This window comes from Anser brachyrhynchus (assembly GCF_964034855.1).
Source record: "Anser brachyrhynchus genome assembly, chromosome: 17".
Lineage (NCBI taxonomy): Eukaryota > Metazoa > Chordata > Aves > Anseriformes > Anatidae > Anser > Anser brachyrhynchus.
The window spans coordinates 3,632,994-3,653,715 of record NC_137710.1 but is presented as its reverse complement, the minus strand read 5'-3'; the positions used below and the strand labels follow the sequence as shown (position 1 = coordinate 3,653,715).

At 39.6% G+C, this 20,722-nt stretch overlaps 3 protein-coding genes across 7 annotated transcripts; 1 reads left to right on the top strand and 2 right to left on the bottom strand.

Moving 5' to 3' along the window:
• Positions 1-134: 134 nt before the first annotated feature.
• TCTN2 (tectonic family member 2) lies at positions 135-10,989 on the bottom strand. Of its 2 annotated transcripts, none has more exons than XM_080560179.1 (18): positions 10,821-10,989; positions 10,368-10,481; positions 10,012-10,085; positions 8,743-8,938; positions 8,414-8,514; positions 7,976-8,172; positions 7,618-7,741; positions 6,860-7,004; positions 6,131-6,196; positions 5,331-5,459; positions 4,597-4,674; positions 4,218-4,298; positions 3,716-3,827; positions 3,222-3,325; positions 2,650-2,806; positions 1,814-1,939; positions 1,217-1,305; positions 135-426 (listed from the first exon to the last, which is right to left on the bottom strand). In XM_080560179.1, exons 1-18 carry the CDS (start codon positions 10,897-10,899, stop codon positions 311-313), a joined length of 2,088 nt encoding a protein of 695 aa, XP_080416305.1. In that variant the 5' UTR covers positions 10,900-10,989; the 3' UTR covers positions 135-310. The 2 variants fall into 2 exon arrangements, with proteins under 2 accessions (XP_080416305.1, XP_080416306.1); XM_080560180.1 differs by having other exon boundaries at positions 6,869-7,004.
• A 190-nt stretch (positions 10,990-11,179) lies between these two features.
• Positions 11,180-16,774, bottom strand: GTF2H3 (general transcription factor IIH subunit 3). 3 transcript variants are annotated; one of them, XM_080560199.1, is made up of 13 exons: positions 16,630-16,774; positions 16,413-16,492; positions 15,980-16,089; positions 15,417-15,580; positions 15,113-15,175; positions 14,829-14,858; positions 14,477-14,505; positions 14,318-14,392; positions 13,774-13,827; positions 12,994-13,062; positions 12,729-12,864; positions 12,609-12,645; positions 11,180-12,526 (listed from the first exon to the last, which is right to left on the bottom strand). In XM_080560199.1, exons 1-13 carry the CDS (start codon positions 16,637-16,639, stop codon positions 12,457-12,459), a joined length of 927 nt encoding a protein of 308 aa, XP_080416325.1. In that variant the 5' UTR covers positions 16,640-16,774; the 3' UTR covers positions 11,180-12,456. The 3 variants fall into 3 exon arrangements, with proteins under 3 accessions (XP_080416325.1, XP_080416326.1, XP_080416327.1); XM_080560200.1 differs by having other exon boundaries at positions 15,980-16,086; XM_080560201.1 differs by lacking the exons at positions 14,829-14,858; positions 15,113-15,175.
• Positions 16,666-20,668, top strand: EIF2B1 (eukaryotic translation initiation factor 2B subunit alpha). Of its 2 annotated transcripts, none has more exons than XM_080560205.1 (9): positions 16,666-16,805; positions 16,886-16,987; positions 17,080-17,216; positions 17,302-17,418; positions 17,899-18,011; positions 18,865-18,933; positions 19,384-19,459; positions 19,667-19,792; positions 20,228-20,668. In XM_080560205.1, exons 1-9 carry the CDS (start codon positions 16,793-16,795, stop codon positions 20,381-20,383), a joined length of 909 nt encoding a protein of 302 aa, XP_080416331.1. In that variant the 5' UTR covers positions 16,666-16,792; the 3' UTR covers positions 20,384-20,668. The 2 variants fall into 2 exon arrangements, with proteins under 2 accessions (XP_080416331.1, XP_080416330.1); XM_080560204.1 differs by having other exon boundaries at positions 16,677-16,814.
• The last annotated feature ends 54 nt before the right edge of the window (positions 20,669-20,722 follow it).

The window sequence follows — 20,722 nt, the reverse complement described above, 5'->3', positions numbered from 1 at the left end:
TGGGTCTGCTGCCCCAGGGGCCCACCACACGCTCACCCGGACTGACACCCCCCCAGCCCCGCTCCAGCTGACCTCACGCTGCTGAAGCCAGCTCTGTGCTCTTGCTGCTCCAAATGCTCTAGCAACTAAACTTAATTCTATCACTTTCATTTTTTATTAATACAACCAGTTTCTGCGCAGTGTGGGAGAACTCATTTCATGCATCTTTAAGTGTTCATATAAAATGTCTGCAAAATACAATATCCATCCATAAATTTTACCAAAACGTCCTTAAAATATTTACAAAGTGGTTTTCTTTACATCAACATTTTTAAATCAAGAAGTTATCCCATACTTTAGAAAACCAAGGGTTACTCAAAATTGCTGCAAGGAATACAAGAAATGCCAGTGACAGGCCCTTAGCAAGGCATTGGGAATAGGGTTCTCCTGCAAAAAAAGAAAACAAAGTATAAGCACATGCTAAGCTTCAGTTTGGACATCAACCCACTGTCAGATACAGATTCAAGCATATACATAGCCTGAATAAAAGAGCATAAAACAAGGAAGATCCTTTGCCCTTATAAAATTTTGTACTTTGTGTAACTTGTATCCCTGAAGTACAGAGAACAGACAGGTGCCTCTGTCCGTGCAGCTCTCAGAACAGAGTCCAAGTGCCTTGATGCCCTTTGAAATGCCAGATATTTAATCTATACAACCTCCCACAAGACATAATCCATCACAGTTGTTCACGAAGGAAACTTCAAAAGTTCCCTCTCTTAACAACATGGCAAGATTTTGCTGCAGCTTCCGTGGGCAGACAGAACAGCACGTACTGGCAAAGTGAGAGAGTCTCCCTTCAGGGGCAACAGCCCACACTAACACAACACCACAATTACCACAAGACACAGAAACAGAACCCTATCATAAAGCAACATTCTCTCCTTTTCCCTAGAAAGCATACCTCCTTCCCAACTCTAAACGGGCATGAAAAAGAATCTGTCGAACAGATGCTCACAAAATTTCAATCAACAAAGCACTCTTAGCAGTTATTTTTTTACAAGCCTAACTAAGAAGTTAATGCATTATTAAGAAAAAAATTTAACCCGACTTTTGGAGCACATTTTTGAAATTCCAATTTCCTACTACAAACCATTATTTCAGAACAAGTCCACACATTTAATTATGTTTCAAGAAATACAGCCAGTTCATGGCATTCTGCATTGCTTATTATTCTTACCTGTGTAGAACTGTGTCACTGGATAAAAGAGTTGTGGCCAGCACACATCATTTCGATTGCAGTCAAATTCCGTATAATTAATCTGAAACCTGAAAAAACATGTCTATTACCTACAGTACCACCAGAACACCAGGACAAGAAAAAAAAAGAGCTGGAAAAGTGGCCAGGTTACAGGAAAGAAAGAAAAAAAACCACAAGCGTCTAGTTCCTCTAACAAAACCAGAGGCCTCCCTTTTATTCCCTATCTGCCATTTTTAGCCAGGTGTTTCTTTTTGTGATGAGCAAATCTTCAGACAATAGATAGTTTAGGAGCCTCGCACAACAATCTTTGCCCACTCAAATAAAAGGCACGGACGCTTTCTGCCAAAACCAAGTGACAACTTGGCAGAGTAATTTACAGGCCTTCCCACACTGCCTGCTTCTGGGGGAGATCCTCACCTACAGAACTGTTATTCAATAAATGTTAGAAGCAGTCCTTCATGCTCTGTACTCCAGCAAACCAAAATAACCTTTTGATCAATGCATTTTACATTACATTTGCTTAACTTAGTGACAAGTTTGTGTGTTGTTTTTGTTTTTTTTTAATACAAGAATTACCTTGTCATTGGAATCGGTGGCTGAGCTGGCACTTTGATGAACTGAACAGAAGCAGTGATGGGAAGAAAGCTGACAGTGTTTTCACAGGTAAGCCCACACTGGAATTGCCATATGACAGTCGAGTAACTGTAAGAACATGAATAACTATTACTAAAGGGCTGTAAAGTGGAAATGCAGAGCCTAAACGTAGCCATGAAAGGACAAAATATACAGGATTTTGAAGGAGGTTGATGATCGCTGGATATTCAACACTGCAGAGAGAATGTGCAAAGGCTGGAAAAAGAGGTAGATTGAACACAATCCTATTTATTTGATTTGGATTGACTTCAAAAAAAAAGAGTGTTAGCAATATGAAACTCCCCAGTTTCAGGAAAGAAGAAAACATTTACCATAGCTCTCAAGAAGCAGCTCTTCACTGGGGTAAGGCAGAACACAAGACATTTGTTTTGTTGTCCTTTCCACCACAGCAAGGAATTAAAACGTACTTCTGATGGAATGCCCTGCATACGTCTATTACTGGCAGCATAAATTTTTTTTTAATACTTCACTGAAACTAATGGTGACCAGTGGGCAATCTTTGTGCCTTTTTTTCTTTTTTTTTTTTTTTTTTTTTTTTTTTTTTTTTTTTTTTTTAAATTTCAGAAGGAGATATGCAAACCTAAATTTCAGCCTCTGGTTAGGTTCAGAAGAATTTGTGTTCCAAACACAAGTAAAATGCATGTAAAAATTGGAATTAATATGTATGTTTGTAAAGTTTAATCAGAGTATGACACAAAAGTGAGTCTCAAAATGAAACATTCATTTGTCAAATAGCCAGAGACACAGCTCTGTTCTACCTGATCTGCACAGCGAGTATCTCTTGACGGGGAATCCCTTGTACTGCACCCACATCAGCAAAAATTATGCGAATATTCAGATTTGCAGGAATATCTGGACAAATGCCTTTCAAGTTTCCAGTGCTCACACTTGTATTAGGATTAAATGGATCAAGACCTGTGGAAGAACAGAGTTAAATGAAAATATTATAGAAAATACTATCTTTTCAGTAATTATATTATCGTCACATTCCAGTGAAACACTGTTAACTGTCCCACGGGAACAGAGCAAAAAACATTTTCTCTATATAAATATACATAAAGGAATAGTTTATCCACAGAAAACTAAAAATACCAAGTCATTATATCTACTGACTGACAGCTGTACACATCTTACTGCAGTATATATATACATGTGAAGTTATATGTGTGTGTGCACGTGAATGTATACATGGATGGATGGATCCAGACACAGATCAGTATCTTCAGGCACTTGACTTTACATTTGGATTCTATTTTGAGATGATTTAATCATATTACAAGAGCATACTTTAAACATTTAGACTATGAATAACAACATAAACCTCACTTACGTATAATTTCCACCCAGTCATTTACATCACTGTAACTTGAATTGCTCCTCTTTCCAACATGAGTAGCTTGTATTAATGAATTCAATCTCTCAGTTACATTTCCCCTGAAAATAAAAACATTATATTAAGCAGAAAGTAAATCTATAGTGTAAACCACTCTGGGTTACAGTATTATTATATCATAACATCAGTTTCCTCAGAAAGATGCTATCATTTAGTTAAAACAAGCTTCAACTATTGAGTTATCTGCAAAAGGTACAAAATGACAAAGCATCCCACTCCAACATAATCCTCACTTGAATACGAGGATATATGAGTGAAACAATTTTTATAATCTCCCTTTTTAAAAAAAAAGGGTCAACCACAGAAAGCTGAAATGTATGCAAGAACATTTAAAAAGAACGTATCAATGTTGCTGGTAGAAACTTGTAGAAAATCAGGTGAGGAGCAGCAAGAGGGATACAGGGAAAAACAATTCATCTTATGTAGCTCACCTTAAAAGTGTGCAGTCTTCATTAATACCAACTTCTAGTATGCATCCAGAGAATGAATCTAATCCAAACAAAACTGGTGTATCAGTTGCTGATGCACATAAACCTCTCCCAGCTGTAAATCAAAAACATCTTATTTGAGGTTTTTCATATTTACCTTTTCATCTCTAGTTTTCAATTTTGTGCAAAAACATCAAATATTAGAAAGCAAAACACTAAGAAGTATAATCCAAATAGATTCAAGTCCATTCAACTAGAAATATTGATATTAAATTCCATTTTAATTGTCTCCTTTGCAATATGTTTGGATACCTAAAGTACATTGCGCTCAGTAACACAGGTATTAAACACAGGCTTCCTCAATGAAGTTTGAATGAAGGCTAGGAAATAGTCTAGGAAAAGCAAAATTTGGCATAGAGGAGATTCTGAAGTAAAATATACAAAAAAAAAACAAACGCATTTTAGCAGTAAAAGAAGTTGAAGTCGCAACCTCGCAAGTCAGTACCTGGCTGCAAAATGTTTAGGCTGCCAGAAGTATCAGAAGCATTCATATTTGCAGCTCTCACTGGTTTTCCAACTTGATAACCTAAATGTAGGAGAAATTTCGAACATTTTGTAAGAATCTACAAGCATTAAGGTTGTTTTAATAATACATATCATCAGTCTTGCAGTAATCACTTTTCCATTACAGTAGCATCACTTAAAATAATCAATATTTAGCCTAAAAGCCAATCACCACTATTACAACTGACAGTACGATAAAGATAAGAAAGTGAGGCTAGCAACATAACAAAGTATGAAAGAGGTATAAAATATGGTCACTGATAATGATCAGTCTAGTACAAAAATTTGTTCTTTTAAGAAGCAAAATAAAGAACTAATACCTGGATTCCCAGACAGTTCTTCTGCATTATTACTCTTCAAGCTTACGAATTTGGCTGTGAATCTCTGTGTCAGTATTTCTGGTAAAATAAGAAAAAAATAACTTCACTTTTAAATCAGTAAATTAGCAAGAAGTATTCTGTTCAACTCTATATAGGATGCAAACTTCCATCCTTCATTAGTAACATAAGATTCAAAATAATAGAAATTAATGGAAATCAGACCCATAAGTTTTCTTCCAGAATCCAAAGGAAATTCTTTTTAAGCAGAATTACTAATTAACACAGTCTATCAAAGAATTTCCATGCTGAAGAAAAAAAAAAACGTGTTGTCTAGTCTGGAGAAAAGGAGGGCAAGAGGTGACCTCATTGCTCTCTACAACTTCCCAAGGAGGGGAACGAGAGAGGAACCTCCCTGGTAGCCAATGCCAGGATGTGCGGGAACGGCACAAAGCTGTGCCAGGGGATATTCAGACTGGATATTAGGAAAAATTTCTTCACTGTGAGGGTGGTCAAACACTGGAACCAGCTTCCTAGAGAGTTGGTTTATGCCTCGAGCCTGTCAGTGTTCAGGAGGCATTTGTACAGTGCCCTCATTAATATGCTTTAACTGTTGGTTAGCCCTGAAGTACTCAGGCAGTTGGACTAGATGCTCCTCAAAGGTCCTGTCCAGCTGAACTATTCCATTATATTCTATAAAAGTAAGTTAAAAATCTGTAAAAGAAATCTCATGATACCTCCATCACATAAACGTCCGAGGAAGACTGTGACGTTTATTCCCTCTATGTTCTCATCTTTGCAAATGAACGTATAATTCTCTGCAAAGGTTACATTTTGACACAAAACCTCAGTAGTAGGAAGGCTTTCTGCAGAAGAAAATAAAACCACACAATTAAAAGCATTGCTAATTAGAAAGCTGTATTGTAAATGAAGAACACCACCTTAAAAATCTCTACCAAAATTCTGGAAATTATAACATTGATCTTTTGGAGAGTTATTTTACTGTTTAAGTCCCATCATATAAGGACAGAGTGCTGCACTTACAGCACAGTCCTCTAGCTTATCAATATTTTAACATCTGTAGTTGCAGGTCCTTTCATAGCTAACTCTCAAGAGCCCAGCACTGGGCGTTATTTCATCAGTCGATGGGATTCTCTGGACTCAGGACTCCTCCTCATTTCATCTCATCCCTCTAAGAGGATCATAACTGCCCAGAAAAAACAAACACACCAGCTTGGTTTCAACACTTCATCTATGCTGCAGTACTCCCTCACCAACTGGGAGCCACTGTTCTACATCAAAGAGCTGCTTCACTGGCTGAAAAAGGTCCTTAAAGAGGCACAAGAGCTTCCAAAAATACAGACATACACAGCTGCTGCTTACACAGACCACATGTCCTGCCATTTATTTATTTGAGTACTAGAAGACATACAAGATCCCCCCTAAGAATCAGTGCAGGTAAACATTTTAGGCATCAAAATCAACTGTATCATCCAGGTTAGGTAAGAAGTGCACTTATTAAATGGAAGAGACATACCGCTTTTAGCGATGAATTTGCCCGTGTCAGCAATGGTCCTATAGATCACGTTTTGTTGGATGAAATCTGAGAATAAAAAACAAATACTGCAGTAATCCTGACTAACAGATACTGTTTTCACATCCAAGGTACAATCATTTTTATTATGGAAATGGAGCATAAAATTATTTAGAAAATTAATTTTGGTAAAGGACCAAATGGTTTATGTATTATGAGAGCATAGCTCATTATCTCTGGATCTTACAAACGTAGTATAGATTAAAAAATTAGACAACTTAGTTAGGCGGTATAAAATAAATTATCTTCATGCTGGTAATCATGCCATCTCAAACTCCAGAAAGACACTTCATAAGTATATGCTTTGTTAATGCAGAAAAAAGCACTTCTCACCAATTCTAAAATGATACTGCACCCTTTTGACAGAAAAAGGGCTCTGCAACAATTGGAGAACAGCAAGAGATGCTTTATTCTGTCATGTGTAGCCATACTCAGTATGAGTCACCAGAAACAGACAATGGGATTGGCTTTTGTTTACCATTGATTTCTTATATCCTAAGTCCTGAGTAACTGTGGGAAGCTTGTTAGAAGGCTGTCAGAAACCACCCCAAAGGCTGAACTACAGCTACCAGGTATCAATGACATTACACGTAGCTGCCATGTCAAAAGTCCTCTGGTTTATTTTGTTCTATCAGCTGGGAGAACATACAATACATTTCTGTTAGGGCTTACCCAACATACCTCCTGTACCACTGTTTATTCTCACATCGTGGGGCAGTCCTTCTTTGTAAGATGCTAGATCAGTGGGGCACTTAACGTCAATGTCATGGAGATAAGCCACGGGGGCATTTCCAACACACTGCCCCGCCATGGATTGCTGCAGGTAATTCAACAGAAATAGGTACATTGGGCTTTTTTCTTGCTTTACATTTTAAAACTATTTGTCAGTGAAATGCTCCAAATATGTACTGTAGCCATATATGACTGACAAACAAGTGATCTGATGTTATCAAAACATCACAAAAGAGGTTAAAATTTAAAATGGACAGCTTTCAAAATAGTTATAATGCACGGTCTAGCTCCATCCCAATTCGTCAAAGTAATTATAACTAACAAGCCTCTCTCTAAAACGCAGAAGGAATTAAAAGAATACAGCTAGATGAGACAAGGGGAAACCAACTATAGCACTCCATAATACAGCAGACAAATAACATATATACAGAAATATGATAAGCCATAAACTACTAATTGGGGTGCCAAGCTTGTTTTTAGCTCTTGAAATAATTAAAACATTACCACTTTGGGAGTTGGGTAGGGGAAACGGAAAGGATAATGTTCATTTCTAATAATGATTTTGTGCTAGGTGAAAAATATATTTACCAGTTCACAACAGCAAGTTGCAGAATTTGGTTACAAAGACATAAGGAACGTGATAAAGAACGTCAAACAAGCCAAGAGGAATCAGAAGCTCCTAAACAGGACATGATTACCTGGGGGATGGTAAAATACTCATTTTCTTCTGTCATAATTGGATCTCCTTGACTGTAACCAGTGAAAACTTTCACAGGAGACGTTTGTAAAGGGATCTGAAATGAAGGAACTCCGGGTGTAGATCTGCAATTAAGTTCAAAAATTAAACAATTCTTTACTCCCTATCTCACGCAAATAATTATGCATCTGCTCTCAAATACCGTGTTCTCATATAGTACCAATTACATTTCTCCATTTGCATTTAAAGTTCACACAATAAAATCCCAATTTCAAAATAACTTTCATTATAAAAAACAGGTTACAGTTTCAGTAGCATGGCTAATGCATGTGTCAAGAAAAAAATATCATAAAACTTACATATAGCCATGATAAAAGTAGCCAAGAAATGGTGTATTGTTAAGAGAAGACTGTACGCAAAGGAAGGGAAACCAATCAGGAGTATATTCATCAGTCTTTGTAGAGCACAGCTGATTAAAAGGTGGGTTTACATCCCCACCAAACACTCCAGTGAAACATGATCCATTGAATAACTGCTTCAAATCTGGTGTACACTCCTGAAAGGGAAAAGAGCGGTCACTTTTTAGTTCAGTAATTGCATTACCGTAGCCACTATAGCCTACTCACAGGTAAACAAACCAGGTTTGTAGAGAGATGTGTTATATACTATTAGGAATACCAGAACACCCAGACAAGCCCTCCTTCTAGCTTGAAACATTCAGTACCTCTCCCTCTCCTCACTTTCCCCAGAACCTAGAAATTTTGAAAACATTTCAAAGTTTAGTACGAAGTAAGTACCGGATCACAGCAACAACGAACATCACAAGCTCCATCTGTCAAGTCACAAGGACAAGGGCCCAAGGGCTGAAACACCTGGTTAGGGATGACAGATGCATCTTCTATAAAAGAATTACAAAAAAGAAGAGACAAATCAAACCACGTGAACTGGAAACACAAGAAGTAGGCCCTGTACATCACAGTTTATTCCAACCGTGTATAAATCCTTTGTTAAATTTCATTAACAATTAATAAGGATCAATCATTGCTGCTGAAATCCCAGATTTTCTTTTTTCATATATACAGGAAAAGAAAATACAATTTCTTCTTGAGCATATCTAAACACTTACCTGACACATTTCCTGTAAAGGAAGAGTTGGCATATATTTCAGCTTGAATCAGGAGATGTGCCAGAACCACTGAATCATGGCAAGCTAAAACCTGAAGTGTTTCCAGCACACAGAGAGGTGTTGTGCAGCAGTCAGTGGCATTGGGCAAACACAACTGAAGATTTCTAGTCAGGTCTATGATCACTTTGGATGTATCCTGAAAAATGCAGAATAAAGTTTGACAGATATGACAGCTTATATTAAATTACTCTTATTTGTATCACTCATCAGTTCCCGAAAGAGAAGTTTTGGTACCACTTTGTCATTGCCACAATGCAATGATATTCCTCCAATATAAAAATCAGGTGTTTGTTGAAGTCGGAATGACAAAAGGTATGCTACTGGAATATGCAAATAAAGTGAGTATATGAACTGTACACAGAATTTTAAGGAATCATTGCAGAACAAGTTCCCTCAGAAATCGCACATGCAGTTTTAAAGAAAAGAACAAATAACCAAAAAAGTAAATTTCAGTTTTTATAGCTACCTTCAGCTGAAAATTGAAATGACTACAGAGTTGACAAAAGCCTTAAAGAATTATATGTAACGTAACTAATGCTGAAGACAATTGTAATAGATGTGGATGTTCTAGAGCTCGTGCTATATAAAAACACTGATGTATTACCAGCTCCTTCCAGTAGATCTATAACAGTCTTGAACTATAGAATCATTAAGGTTGGAAAAGACCTCCAAGATCATCTGGTCCAACCATCCCCCTACCACCAACATCACCCACTAAACCATGTCCCTAAGCACCATATCCAACCTTTCCTTGAACACCCCCAGGGACAGTGACTCCACTACCTCCTGGGGCAACCTGTTCCTTTCCCTGACTGCTCTTTCTGAGAAGAGATTTCTTCTAATTTCCAACATGAACCTCCCCTGGCGCAACTTGTGCCATTCCCTCTTGTTCTATTGCTATTATCTGTGAGAAGAGGCCAACCACCAGCTCCCCACAACCTCCTTTCAGGTAGTTGTGGAGATCAATAAGGTCTCCCCTGAGCCTCCTCCAGACTAAACAACCCCAGTTCCCTCAGCCGCTCCTCATAGGACTTGTGTTTCAGACCCTTCACCAGCTTCGTATGTCAAGGTACGTCAAGGAAAAATGGCAAGGGCACAACACGCAAACCGGGTTGTCAGTAAATTAACATTTTGTTGATGTTTCATTAGTCCTTAACGTATGATAGTTCAATCCTCCCTATTTTAGGGAAGAATCAGTATTTTACATACCACACCAGGCGTTACGCTCAAATTCCAATCACCATCTGTTTTACTTCCACTGCAATTTGAAACTTGCAATTTTCCTATATTAAAATAAAAATATATATTGTGTTTTCATTTAGAGAAGACTGAAAAGAATCAGTAGCAAATTTAAACTTCTTCCGTGGCTTCAAGTAGGTACATCCTTAAGCTCAGCTGACAAGCATACAACAGAGGACTAAGGGCTTAACCAGCACAAGTCCTTAGGAGATACTGTTTTAGTAACTGTTAAAGCACTACATGAACTTGTACTGCTCCAGTAATCTTAGCAGGAGAAAAAAAAAATTTACATACTACTTGAGGAAAAAAAAAAAAAGCATTCTTACCTGTCTCTTCATCTATAGGATTCAAAATTATATAAAAATTAACTCCTGAGGAATTTCCATGAAAAATCGAATTAACTCTTAGCCCAGACATATGGATAAACGAAGGCTGAAAGACTAAATAGAAAAAAAAAAACGGGGGGGGGGGACACATTTTAATACACACAAACTGAAAAAGGCACTATCCGTAAGATACATTCAGGTCTCACACTTAGGCTGGATTCTTACACCCACTTAACTTTGGGGACACTTAAATTGTCCCCAAAGGCACAAAATTATCTCGTGCTGCCTACCACAGGACGGTGTTTACATTGTGCACGTCCCCACGCCACCCCTCGGGGGCTCCGTGTCCTCCCGCCCCAGCCCATCACCAGTCAGTCAGGGAAGGTCCCGCTCTGCCCCCGCATCCCCTCCCCTCAGCAGCCTCCCCCTCACCCCCCGGCCCCCTGCACCCACCGGGCTGCCCAGCCCGCGGTGCCGGTGCCGGCGCCAGCAGCAGCAGCAGCAGCAGCGCCCCGAGGCCCGCCGCCGCCATCGCGTCAGGGCGGGCCGCGCCGCCGAGAAGCCGGGCGCCCGGCCGCCATTTTGCGGCGGCAGCGCGGCGCCATGGCAACGGGAAGGGGCGGGGAGGCGGCGGGGCCCTCGGCGCCTCACGGCGGGCACCGCAGCGCCGCCAGCGGGACAAGGCCGGGCCCGGAGCCCCTCAGAGCCATCCTCCCTCCCCAAGACTCCTCTTCTGCTCTTACACAATGGAATTGTAACAAGTCCGTGTGGCTCACCCTTAAAAATATCTGATAGCCACAGCAATAACTGTATGCGAAAAGGAGCAGGTTTTATTACAAATGGTTTATACAAAGGAAATTATAAATACAGGCTTCAAACAAAATGGCTTTTGGTGATGAAACAAGCCACTAAGAGTTGGGCCCTGATTACAAGTTACGCTGACAAAAACCTGATGCAAGCATTGAGACTACACAAATTCCTGTATGCACCTTAAGAAAGGAAAGTTCTTTTAAGTAGGAAATAACTTTCTATATTCCTTTAAGAACATCAGTTACTAGCAGCAGGATAAAACAGCAAACTATGCAGTTACCTTTTACAGTAAGAAATCATCTTTTTAACCAAAACAACATTCAGAAATACACAGCATACTCTCATATTCTGATACAGAAAACACCATTCCAAAATCTTTCCACTTTGCTTATCAAATGCCAAAGGTAAAACCATGATACTTTAAAAACAAACAAGCAAAGATATGTCTGTTGTCTTACTACAGAGAATTACATTTTGTGTTTTCCAGTTTCAAAACACAATGTTAAGACTAACCACCTAATTTGCATTTATTGAAGTCATTTGAAAGAAAAAAAACGCAATTCATGAATGTAGAGTTTTCTGTTAATAAACTTCCTTGGGAAAGCTACCTCTGTATTACAAGGCAGTATTATTCTAGTGATATTGATTAGAAGAGCAGATATCCAACTGGGAGAAAATCACAATCAAAGGGAATGAAAGAATATGAAAAATGTGAGCATGCACGTGCAGGGGAATTAACATCTTTAAATGGAAGGAGGGGATTTCTAAACCATCTTGAAAATGTTGGTTTCTTTATTCTGAAACTGACCCTGTTGCACTCAAAAAAAAGGTAGCAAAGGCTAACAGAATTTTGAAGTCCCCAGATGACACAGTGGTAATACTCAGAACCTACACATCAGGAGTAGTCATAACTTACCTTTACACCAACATAGGACTAAAAACAATCAGAGCTTTGTCTTTGAAAATAATTTGGAGGTATGAAGCTTTGCAATGGCAAGAATACCTTTTAACTTTGTAAGATCTGCATCTTAACAAGCTGCAACTTCTGATTACTATTACAATTAAGAATTAGTACTTAAAACAGCACAGGTTACATGGTAATACAGTGATTTGTTACTGTGTAGAAAATATATGATTTAAATATTTATCCAGTAAGAAACAAGTCATAAGACTGCATACAGTTCTCTTTCACATCCTATAAAAAGTGCCGTCAATTTCTCTAGTACATTCCATTTCATGGAATTACTGGAGGAGATAATGGTGTATTTACGTAGTGTTGTTATGCAGCTAACTTCAATTTCTTCTTCTTAGCTTTCATGACAGGTGGCAGTGATATTTTGAAAGCAGTCCTGAAAAAAACATAAAAAAGGAGCTATCAGATACACTGAACGTATTTTCATACCCAACTCTGAAACAAGAAGAAACACTTACTCGCACGTACTACAAATAGGACTGAAGTTGCAGAATACTGGAAAATAAAAGATTTGTCTGTCATTAAAATAGTTCCTTTCAAATTTAAGAAATTATAGTCTTAGACATTTATAAACTTACTTGACAAGCACACAGAGCATACATAACCAATTTCAATGAGATTTCGATGACAGAAACACGCAGCTCTGTAGTCAACATGAATAGGAGGTGGAAGCACAAGCTGTGATCTTTGCTCTTGATCAGGGAGAAATACCCACTATACAAACAGAGGACAAAGTATTTTAGAAATTGCAAGGGTACTGCTGTATGAACATGTCAATGAAGTCAGTAGGATTTCATGTCTGACACAGGAAAAAGCACTCAAAGTGCTTTTTAAATGACTTACCAATAAATACTGCAGAAGGGATGGCATATGGGGCACTTTCAAGTATATGCCACCTGTAATGTCACAGGCCTGGAAAACAGAAAGCATGATCAGATTGTTATGTCTGATTAAATTAACATGTTATTTTAAATATCCACATGCTGCTCAAGGTCTGCATGTTTCAAATTCTAACCAAATATTTTCAAAGAACTAGAAATGAAAGTACTGACAAAAATTAAAATGGGAGCAACTGTTCCCATCATGGAGTATCTCTCTTTCTGTTGTTATGAAAAGAAAAATATTAGAAGTGTAAAAATAAATAAACTATGATCTCACATCCAGAGACAAATGCAAAGAGAAAAGTTATTCTCATTCATCTCAATAGTTCAACTCCTATCTCAGTCTCTGTGATACCTAAAAATTTATAGGATTTTGGTAATTACCCTCCCCAATCCTCCTTTGAGAAGAATTCTGAAAAACAGCATCTCCAAATAATGTGCCATGAGGCATAATTTACACCCTAGTAAGCTCACAGTATTTGCTGTGTTATCCCACATTATGTTTTTTGAACAACAAAAACAAAGTGAATTGCTATGAAATATGTTTAGCCTTATAAGGAAGGAAACAATTTCTAGTAATTGTTCCAAAGGAAGAACAAATGAATACAGATCTACTTCAAAATAAAAGGGCACAAAAGATGTCATATAAAAAGGTGTAATGTCTCCCTTTACAATATGACAAACTGTCTAGCATCAAGTACCTATGAATTCATGTAAACAGCAAGTAAAATAAAGTCTGTACCTGTTGTAGAAGACCTGAATCAGAGTCCAAGACACAGGCATCAATCAAAATACTCTGCAAGCAAAGAGATGAAAAGCATGAAGAAAACAAACAAACAAAAAATAACAGAAATTCAGCTATGAACAATGTACCCTCACCAGTGTTATCACCATACATGTTTTTACAGCTGCAGGACCACCACAGCGATAACAAAGCTCTTTCCCTTGGTCAGAACACAAATCCAAATTTCCAGCATCCCTCTTTTCTCACATGGCAGTAAAAGAACTATCACCAAAAGTACCTCGTACACATTACCTGCAAGGCAGGACAAAAAGGCTACTGTCCGTACTTATATAGTGATCTTAAACTAGTCTAGCAAACCCTTTATGTTAAGATGTAGTGATGTGAATCTTTTTTTTTTTTTTAAGCTTGATTAGCTTTCCCCCTGGGCATGACAGGTTTTGTTTCAAGCTTTCTTTAACCAGATCACAATCATAAGAAAAATGAACAATTTTTTTAAGCTTTTACATATTAATAAAAGATCAACATGAAATGACAACTTCACCTGTTTCTGTGCTGCAAAGATCACATTCATGAAATTCATATATTGCAATGCACTATCTTCTGCAGCTTTTATGACCTAAATAAAGCAATTCAGACTTGTTAGCCTACACAGTATCTCTGGATTTAAAGACTAACAGAAAAGTGACAGCAAAGCTCTTACCAAAATCCTTGATTTCATTTCCTGATTGGCTAAGTATTGAAAAGAAAATAAAATGCATGAGTACATTCATCCCCTGTAGTTTGCCCTTATAATTCTATAGCATTTAGCATTTCAATTTATTTCAGTTCAAATATGTATATGGAACTGTCTTATAGCCCCAGTGGCACAGAGAGCAGCAGAAACGTGTGACAAGTATCTGTACACTAATTTAGAGTTATGAATGCAAACCCATTTCATTTATTGTCCAAAAGCAATTACATATCGATTAGAAATTTCAAAGTTGTTCATTAAGCATTTTTTTCTATTATTCTGATTTAAATATTTATGTAAGTACTCAAAAGAAAGGTATTACCTTTTACCTCTTTGCTCATCTTGTTAATAACTACATTAGATGAAGTTAAGGACTTTACGTTTCTTCCTTGGAAGTAACCGCAGCATCCATACCATGTATTCACCACCGTAGCCAACACACATTTTAGTGAGCACAATCCACACTTATTAAGCAACCATTTCAGTTTTGAATGTTATTATAAAATGCAGTAATAGTAAAGCCTATATTGAAGCACAATTAATATTACAGGAAACAGTCTTAGAAAACAGATAAAGGTTTTGAAAGTTCCATAATAGAAAGGATACAACAAAGTGCTTTAGCAAGTGATCCCGCTAACAGAGTTTCTGTTTGCTGGCCCCTCATGTCAGCTGCAATTCAAGTTACAGAAATTACAAAGACAGTTGCTAAATCTGACCATACTAAATTCTACAAGTTTTGTCTTTGGCATATTAGATTAATAGAGAGGCTCCAAGTGCCAACATAATAAACTTATCTACTCTAAATATATTAAAATTCATACTATCAAAATAAAGGAAATTCCTACAACTCCTTGAGAGCCAAAGTGCTTTGCAATTCCATATATTAAACCTAAAAATGTATTTTTCTTACTTTTTGTCATGAGATCTTTAATCTCTTCTGCAATTGCATCATTTATTGCTGTTAACAATTCATATTTTCCATCTTTGCTGCCAGAACAATTAGATTCTGCAGAACTACTGCCATCTCCAAGGAGATCGGCACAAGCCCAGCGCTTCCCAGGGTACAAGAAACGGCTGAAAGAAAGGAAGTAAGAAGCATTACTGTTTCAATTTTAACCTTGTTAGACAGCAATATTCAGAAAGGCAATTTCAAATAATTTAGACATTAAAGATGCAACGTAAGGCAGGAAGTCTTCAAACCCCAAATGGTGTAATACCCACATTCACAGTCTTCCTTCTAAGATATTAGAAAAAAAAAAAAAAGGAAATACATACCATTCCAGCACTTAGGGGTAGATCCTGAGACTCATGAACATCTGGGTAAAAAATACCCACTTAAATAGGAAACTCGTCACTTTCATTGCCTTTCTCGCTTTGCGTAAGGCTCTAAATCAGTTTACAGCTACACTGTATCAGGAGATATATATAGAAAAGCCCACTTTAAACTTTTACATAGGTAAGAAGCACCTATACCTTTCTTGTGTGTGGCTTGCTATTACAGCAAGCTTGTTGGTACGATTCATAAACAAGTGTGAGTTTCCCAGTACCATCACAGCATCGATACATTTTGATAGGGTGAACTGCTGGAAAAAAAAGAAAGAAAGAAAGAAATCAGAAACAGTACAATAACATCTACAGTTAAACAATTCACAAGAAAGCTCTCAAATAACTGCAGTTGGAAGAACTTGGATTTTAAGATGTGGAGCTTCCTTTCTTCATAAGGAGAATTTATACAAGGCTTTGACGGACACACAGCAGCACGTCTTTTTAAAAAGGCATTCCAACATCCGTTCTATCAGACAAACGTTGCTCAGAAACGCAAGGCTACCCCTGTCCACTGCCCACTCGGTAAGACTGAGGAAATAAGAGCCCTTCCCTCAGAGCCCAGCACCAGCAGCAGCCGTACCTCCGCTTCCCCCTGCGCCCTCTTCCCCCACCAGATGGGGTTGGTGTCGATGACGATGACCAGCAGGCTCAGCTCATCGTCTGCAACAGACACAGCGCCGTGGCTCGCGGCTCCCCGGGCAGGGCCGGCTCCGAGGGGCCGGGGCCGGGCGCCCTGAGGGCCGCCCTCAGCTCCCCCCTGCCCGGGGCCCGCTCCCGCCCGCCCGCCGCCGCCTCACCCGCGCTCATGCCGCCGCCGCGAGGTGCCGGCCGCTCCCGGCGCTTGCAAATGACGCCAGGGCCCGGCGTGACGTCACGCCGAGGGGCGCTGCGTCATGCCCACGGCTCCGGCGAGGCGGCCGGGAGCGGAGCGGAGCGGGGCGGGGCGGGGGGGCCGCGGCCATGAGCACGGACGGTAACGGGGGTGCGGAGCGGGGCCGGGGTAGGGCCGGGCCGGGCCGGGCCGGGCCTGAGGCGCCTCCTTTTGCCTTTCAGACCTGATCGAGGCGTTCAGGGCGCAGCTGAGGGACGACCCCGACGTGGCCTCGGCGGTGGCCGCCATCCGAGCGCTGCTCGGCTTCCTCAAGCGGGACCGAGGTGGGCACCGGGCCCCCGGGGCCAGGCGGGGGCCGGGCACCAGCCCCGGGGCCCAGCCCTGACCGCGCTCCCCTGCCTCCGTCCCCACCCAGGTGAGACCATCCAGGGCCTGAGGAGCAGCCTGCTGGACGCCATCGAGACCCTGTCCCGCGTGGACTCCTCGGTGGCCGTGTCCTCCGGCGGGGAGCTCTTCCTGCGCTTCATCAGCCTCACCTCGCTGGAGTACTCGGTAAGGGCGGCCGCCTCCCGCTCGGCCGCGCTGCTGGCACCGAGAGCCGGCGGGCTCGCAGCAGATGTCTCGCTGTCTCTTCCAGGATTACTCCAAATGCAAAGAAATCATGATCGAGCGCGGGGAGATTTTCCTGAGGAAAGTCTCGCTCTCAAGGAACAAAATCGCCAAGCTCTGTCATCCTTTCATCAGAGACGGTGCCGTAAGTAGGCCGAGGCAGGGCTGCTCTTGTTGTGGCACTTTGCTGCTTGCACTGATGGAAAAACAGAGGAGGAGGGGAGTGAAGTTCATTCACGTTCGTGGCAGTGTTGTCTGATGTGGCTTTTGCAAGGAAATACGGACAGCATCACCCATTGCTTTATTTTGTTAAGACTCATGCCCCCACCCGCTGCAGTTCCCATGCAATTCAACATTAAGCTGTGGTCTACTACTATGAGGTGCCAAAGCATCACAACATCAACTTTCCATTTAAAGTATTAGATTGTCACCCCTCGGCAGCGTCAGGGCTGGCCACGTAACATCCATCTCACAGTGTGTTTGCCATCCTGTGTTCTGTCGTATACAAACATCATGTTATTATTTAATGTTGACAGATGTGTGAAGTAAAAGCTCTGGCACCACTAACAGAACTAAAGGTTTTTCTAAAGTTCAGCAAAAAGTAATATTTGATCTTTTTTGACAGCGAATATTGACACATGCCTACTCAAGAGTAGTCCTCAGAGTGTTAGAAGCAGCTGTTGAGTCAAAGAAGCGATTCAGCGTTTATGTTACTGAATCACAGCCAGACCAAGCAGGGCAAGTATTCATTAATTTGTGTTTGATCTTGGTTAGTAGGATAAGTTTCAGCTAGTGTCAAATCTGCCATATTTTTAAAAAAGCTACGAGGATTTTTTGTAGCATTTTAAATGATAACTCTATGACTAATAATACCACATTATTCTGGAAAAGTGAAAAATCAGTATCGGCAAGCCATTTCCCATACTAATATCCTCATCACAGTGTTACCCAAGTTTTCCTCAAAGGTTTACAAACTCTCAATCCATGCTAAGCAACCCGTTCCCTTTGGGAGACAGTAAATAATTGATTTCTAGTTGCCTTCTTCAAAAGTAGGCTAAAATAATCAGCATTGTCTTAAGCATCACACAGTAAAACATTTAGATAACAACACATTGTTTGAAGATGCCAAATAAATTACGTTACCGATAGCAAGAGAGCAAGCTTTCCCTCTTCAGAGCATATCCTGCATACTGTGTTGCTAACCACTTTCACTTGAATCAAGTATGTTCAGCCAAATTAAGTAGGTATGATTTATCAGCCTCGCTTAAAGCGTGGGGTGCGTTGCTGGTAGTTATTTCTTATATCGTGTTGATGGAAAAGCTGAGATGGCTTAGGTAATCTGTCATCTTAATAGTTCACTGACTCATCTTTCTATAGCTGTAATTCCTGACTGCTAAAACAGGCTCGCTTTACTTCTGCAGGGTTTGTTGTAATCTGTTTCGATTTCTACATGATAACTTATTTTCTATTAGGGGGTACAAAATTGCTGGCAAGCAAATATGGGCAGTTGTGGGTTTCAGTCTTTTAGACAATATTTTTCTAGCATTGTCTTTAAAAAGTCTTCTTAGCTTCAAATGTGTTATTTTAATAGGCAAAAAATGGCAAAAGCCCTGAGGAAGCTGGACATTCCTGTGACTGTGATTCTGGATGCTGCAGTTGGGTAAGCCTGATCATTAAATCTTAATACTGCTCGTCACAATTTTATTTTACATTTTGTGTTAAGTTTCTTAGCAGCTTCTTTCTACAGAAATTGTTCCTTAGTTTGTCATAGCCATCAAACAAGCTAAACAAGTTACACCTTTAGGTGCATGATTAGCAGAACATGCCTGCTACAAAACAAGTATTTGATGTTTGCCTATTAGAATGAAGAATGGAGGCAGACCTAAGGGATCTTAGGTCTTGGGGATATTTGGAAAAAGGAACTGAGGTGCTAAACAAAAAGGCTACATTTTTTCCTACTTTCCATGTGTTATCATTGTCATGTTTTTTAAGCTAACTACTAAATTACTACTGCTTAGTATAAATCCAAAACATGACAAAAGAAACTATTACACATCTGAATCTCACTTCTTGCTTAAGTGCAAAATGCCTTTTTTTTCCCCTTCAACAGCTACATTATGGAGAAAGTGGACCTGGTCTTAGTTGGTGCTGAAGGTGTAGTTGAAAGTGGAGGCATTATTAACAAGGTAATAGGTAGTGACTTTACTATAACGTTCTGTAAACTCTGGACTCTTAAAATTTAATTTATTTGAAGAATTCAGGGATTTCTGAAATATCTTTGCTCTATTGGGGTGTTATCCAGTATGTCAGTTTTGTTGTTGTTGTTGAAAATATTGCAACATTACGTCCTACTAGCACCAAGTCTGCATGTTGTTTTCTGTGTGTCTCCACAGATCGGCACAAATCAAATTGCTGTGTGCGCCAAAGCTCAGAATAAACCATTTTATGTGGTAGCAGAAAGTTTCAAGTTTGTAAGGCTTTTCCCTCTAAATCAGCAGGATGTCCCAGATAAGTTTAAGGTAAGAGGAATACATTTTTTTTTCTTAGCAGGCTAAGATCCACTTACGTGTCTATGAATAATTTTCCTCTAAGCACGTCTTCATTTATTTGGACGTCTCTACTCTAGCTTACTTGACATAATATGGAGTTGCTCCACTGTAAAGTCAAACGTCAGACAGCCATAAGTTGTCTTAATAGTATCACTGGCTTCCTAAAGTGGTTCCTTTGGGGTGGAAGAGTAGCTGAGGGCAAGAAATAGGTGGATTGAGACACTTCAGAACTACAAACTGTAGTTCGTACAGAAGATAAAACAGTTGAGACCAAGGTGGCAGCCTGTGCCTTGTTTTTAAATTGACTTCCTTCAGTTTTACCACAAACATCTGCTCATGACCACCCTTGCCCAAGAGGTTTTAGCTTGCAGATGTGTAATAACTGGTGGTCTCCTTTCCTTCTAGTACAAAGCAGACACTCTGAAAACAAGTCAGAATCTAACAGAGGAGCATCCCTGGATTGACTACACATCACCATCACTAATCACATTACTGTTTACAGACCTTGGTGTGTTAACTCCGTCAGCTGTCAGTGATGAACTTATTAAACTCTATCTGTAACAAAAAGGACACTGTGTACAGAATGTGTCATCTTCAATGACTATCACAGTTGTAAGAAATCGGAAGATGATATAAGTTATATGGATGTGGTAAGAAGACAACATTATAAGGATTAAAGTAATTATGAGCCTTCTTGAATTTAAGGCAAAGCAGCACCAGTGGATGGACCACTGATAAAAAAAATCCAAGTCGCTACAGCTTCTGAAGACCTGAAATAAATTGTTTTAAAGATGGGTGGAGTATTTTGATACTGTAAAATAAAATACCTTGTGGTGCATTCAGACTCATTCTGAGGTATGGTGTCACTTGCTGATCTGTGGTACGTACCTGAAAAAAGAA

Coding starts and splice junctions, on each gene's coding strand:
- EIF2B1 (XM_080560204.1), top strand. CDS start 16,793: ATGAGCACGGACGGTAACGGGG. Junction 18,012..18,864: donor TCACAGCCAGACCAAGCAGG/GCAAGTATTCAT, acceptor TTATTTTAATAG/GCAAAAAATGGCAAAAGCCC. Junction 18,934..19,383: donor ATTCTGGATGCTGCAGTTGG/GTAAGCCTGATC, acceptor CCCCTTCAACAG/CTACATTATGGAGAAAGTGG.
- GTF2H3 (XM_080560199.1), bottom strand. Junction 14,859..15,112: donor ACTTGCTAAAGCACTTTGTT/GTATCCTTTCTA, acceptor CATCTAATGTAG/TTATTAACAAGATGAGCAAA. Junction 13,063..13,773: donor ATTCAGGTCTTCTACAACAG/GTACAGACTTTA, acceptor TCTGTTTTCCAG/GCCTGTGACATTACAGGTGG.
- TCTN2 (XM_080560179.1), bottom strand. CDS start 10,899: ATGGCGGCGGCGGGCCTCGGGGCGCTGCTGCTGCTGCTGCTGCTGGCG. Junction 10,482..10,820: donor ACCGCGGGCTGGGCAGCCCG/GTGGGTGCAGGG, acceptor TTTTCTATTTAG/TCTTTCAGCCTTCGTTTATC. Junction 1,306..1,813: donor CCACCGATTCCAATGACAAG/GTAATTCTTGTA, acceptor ATGTTTTTTCAG/GTTTCAGATTAATTATACGG.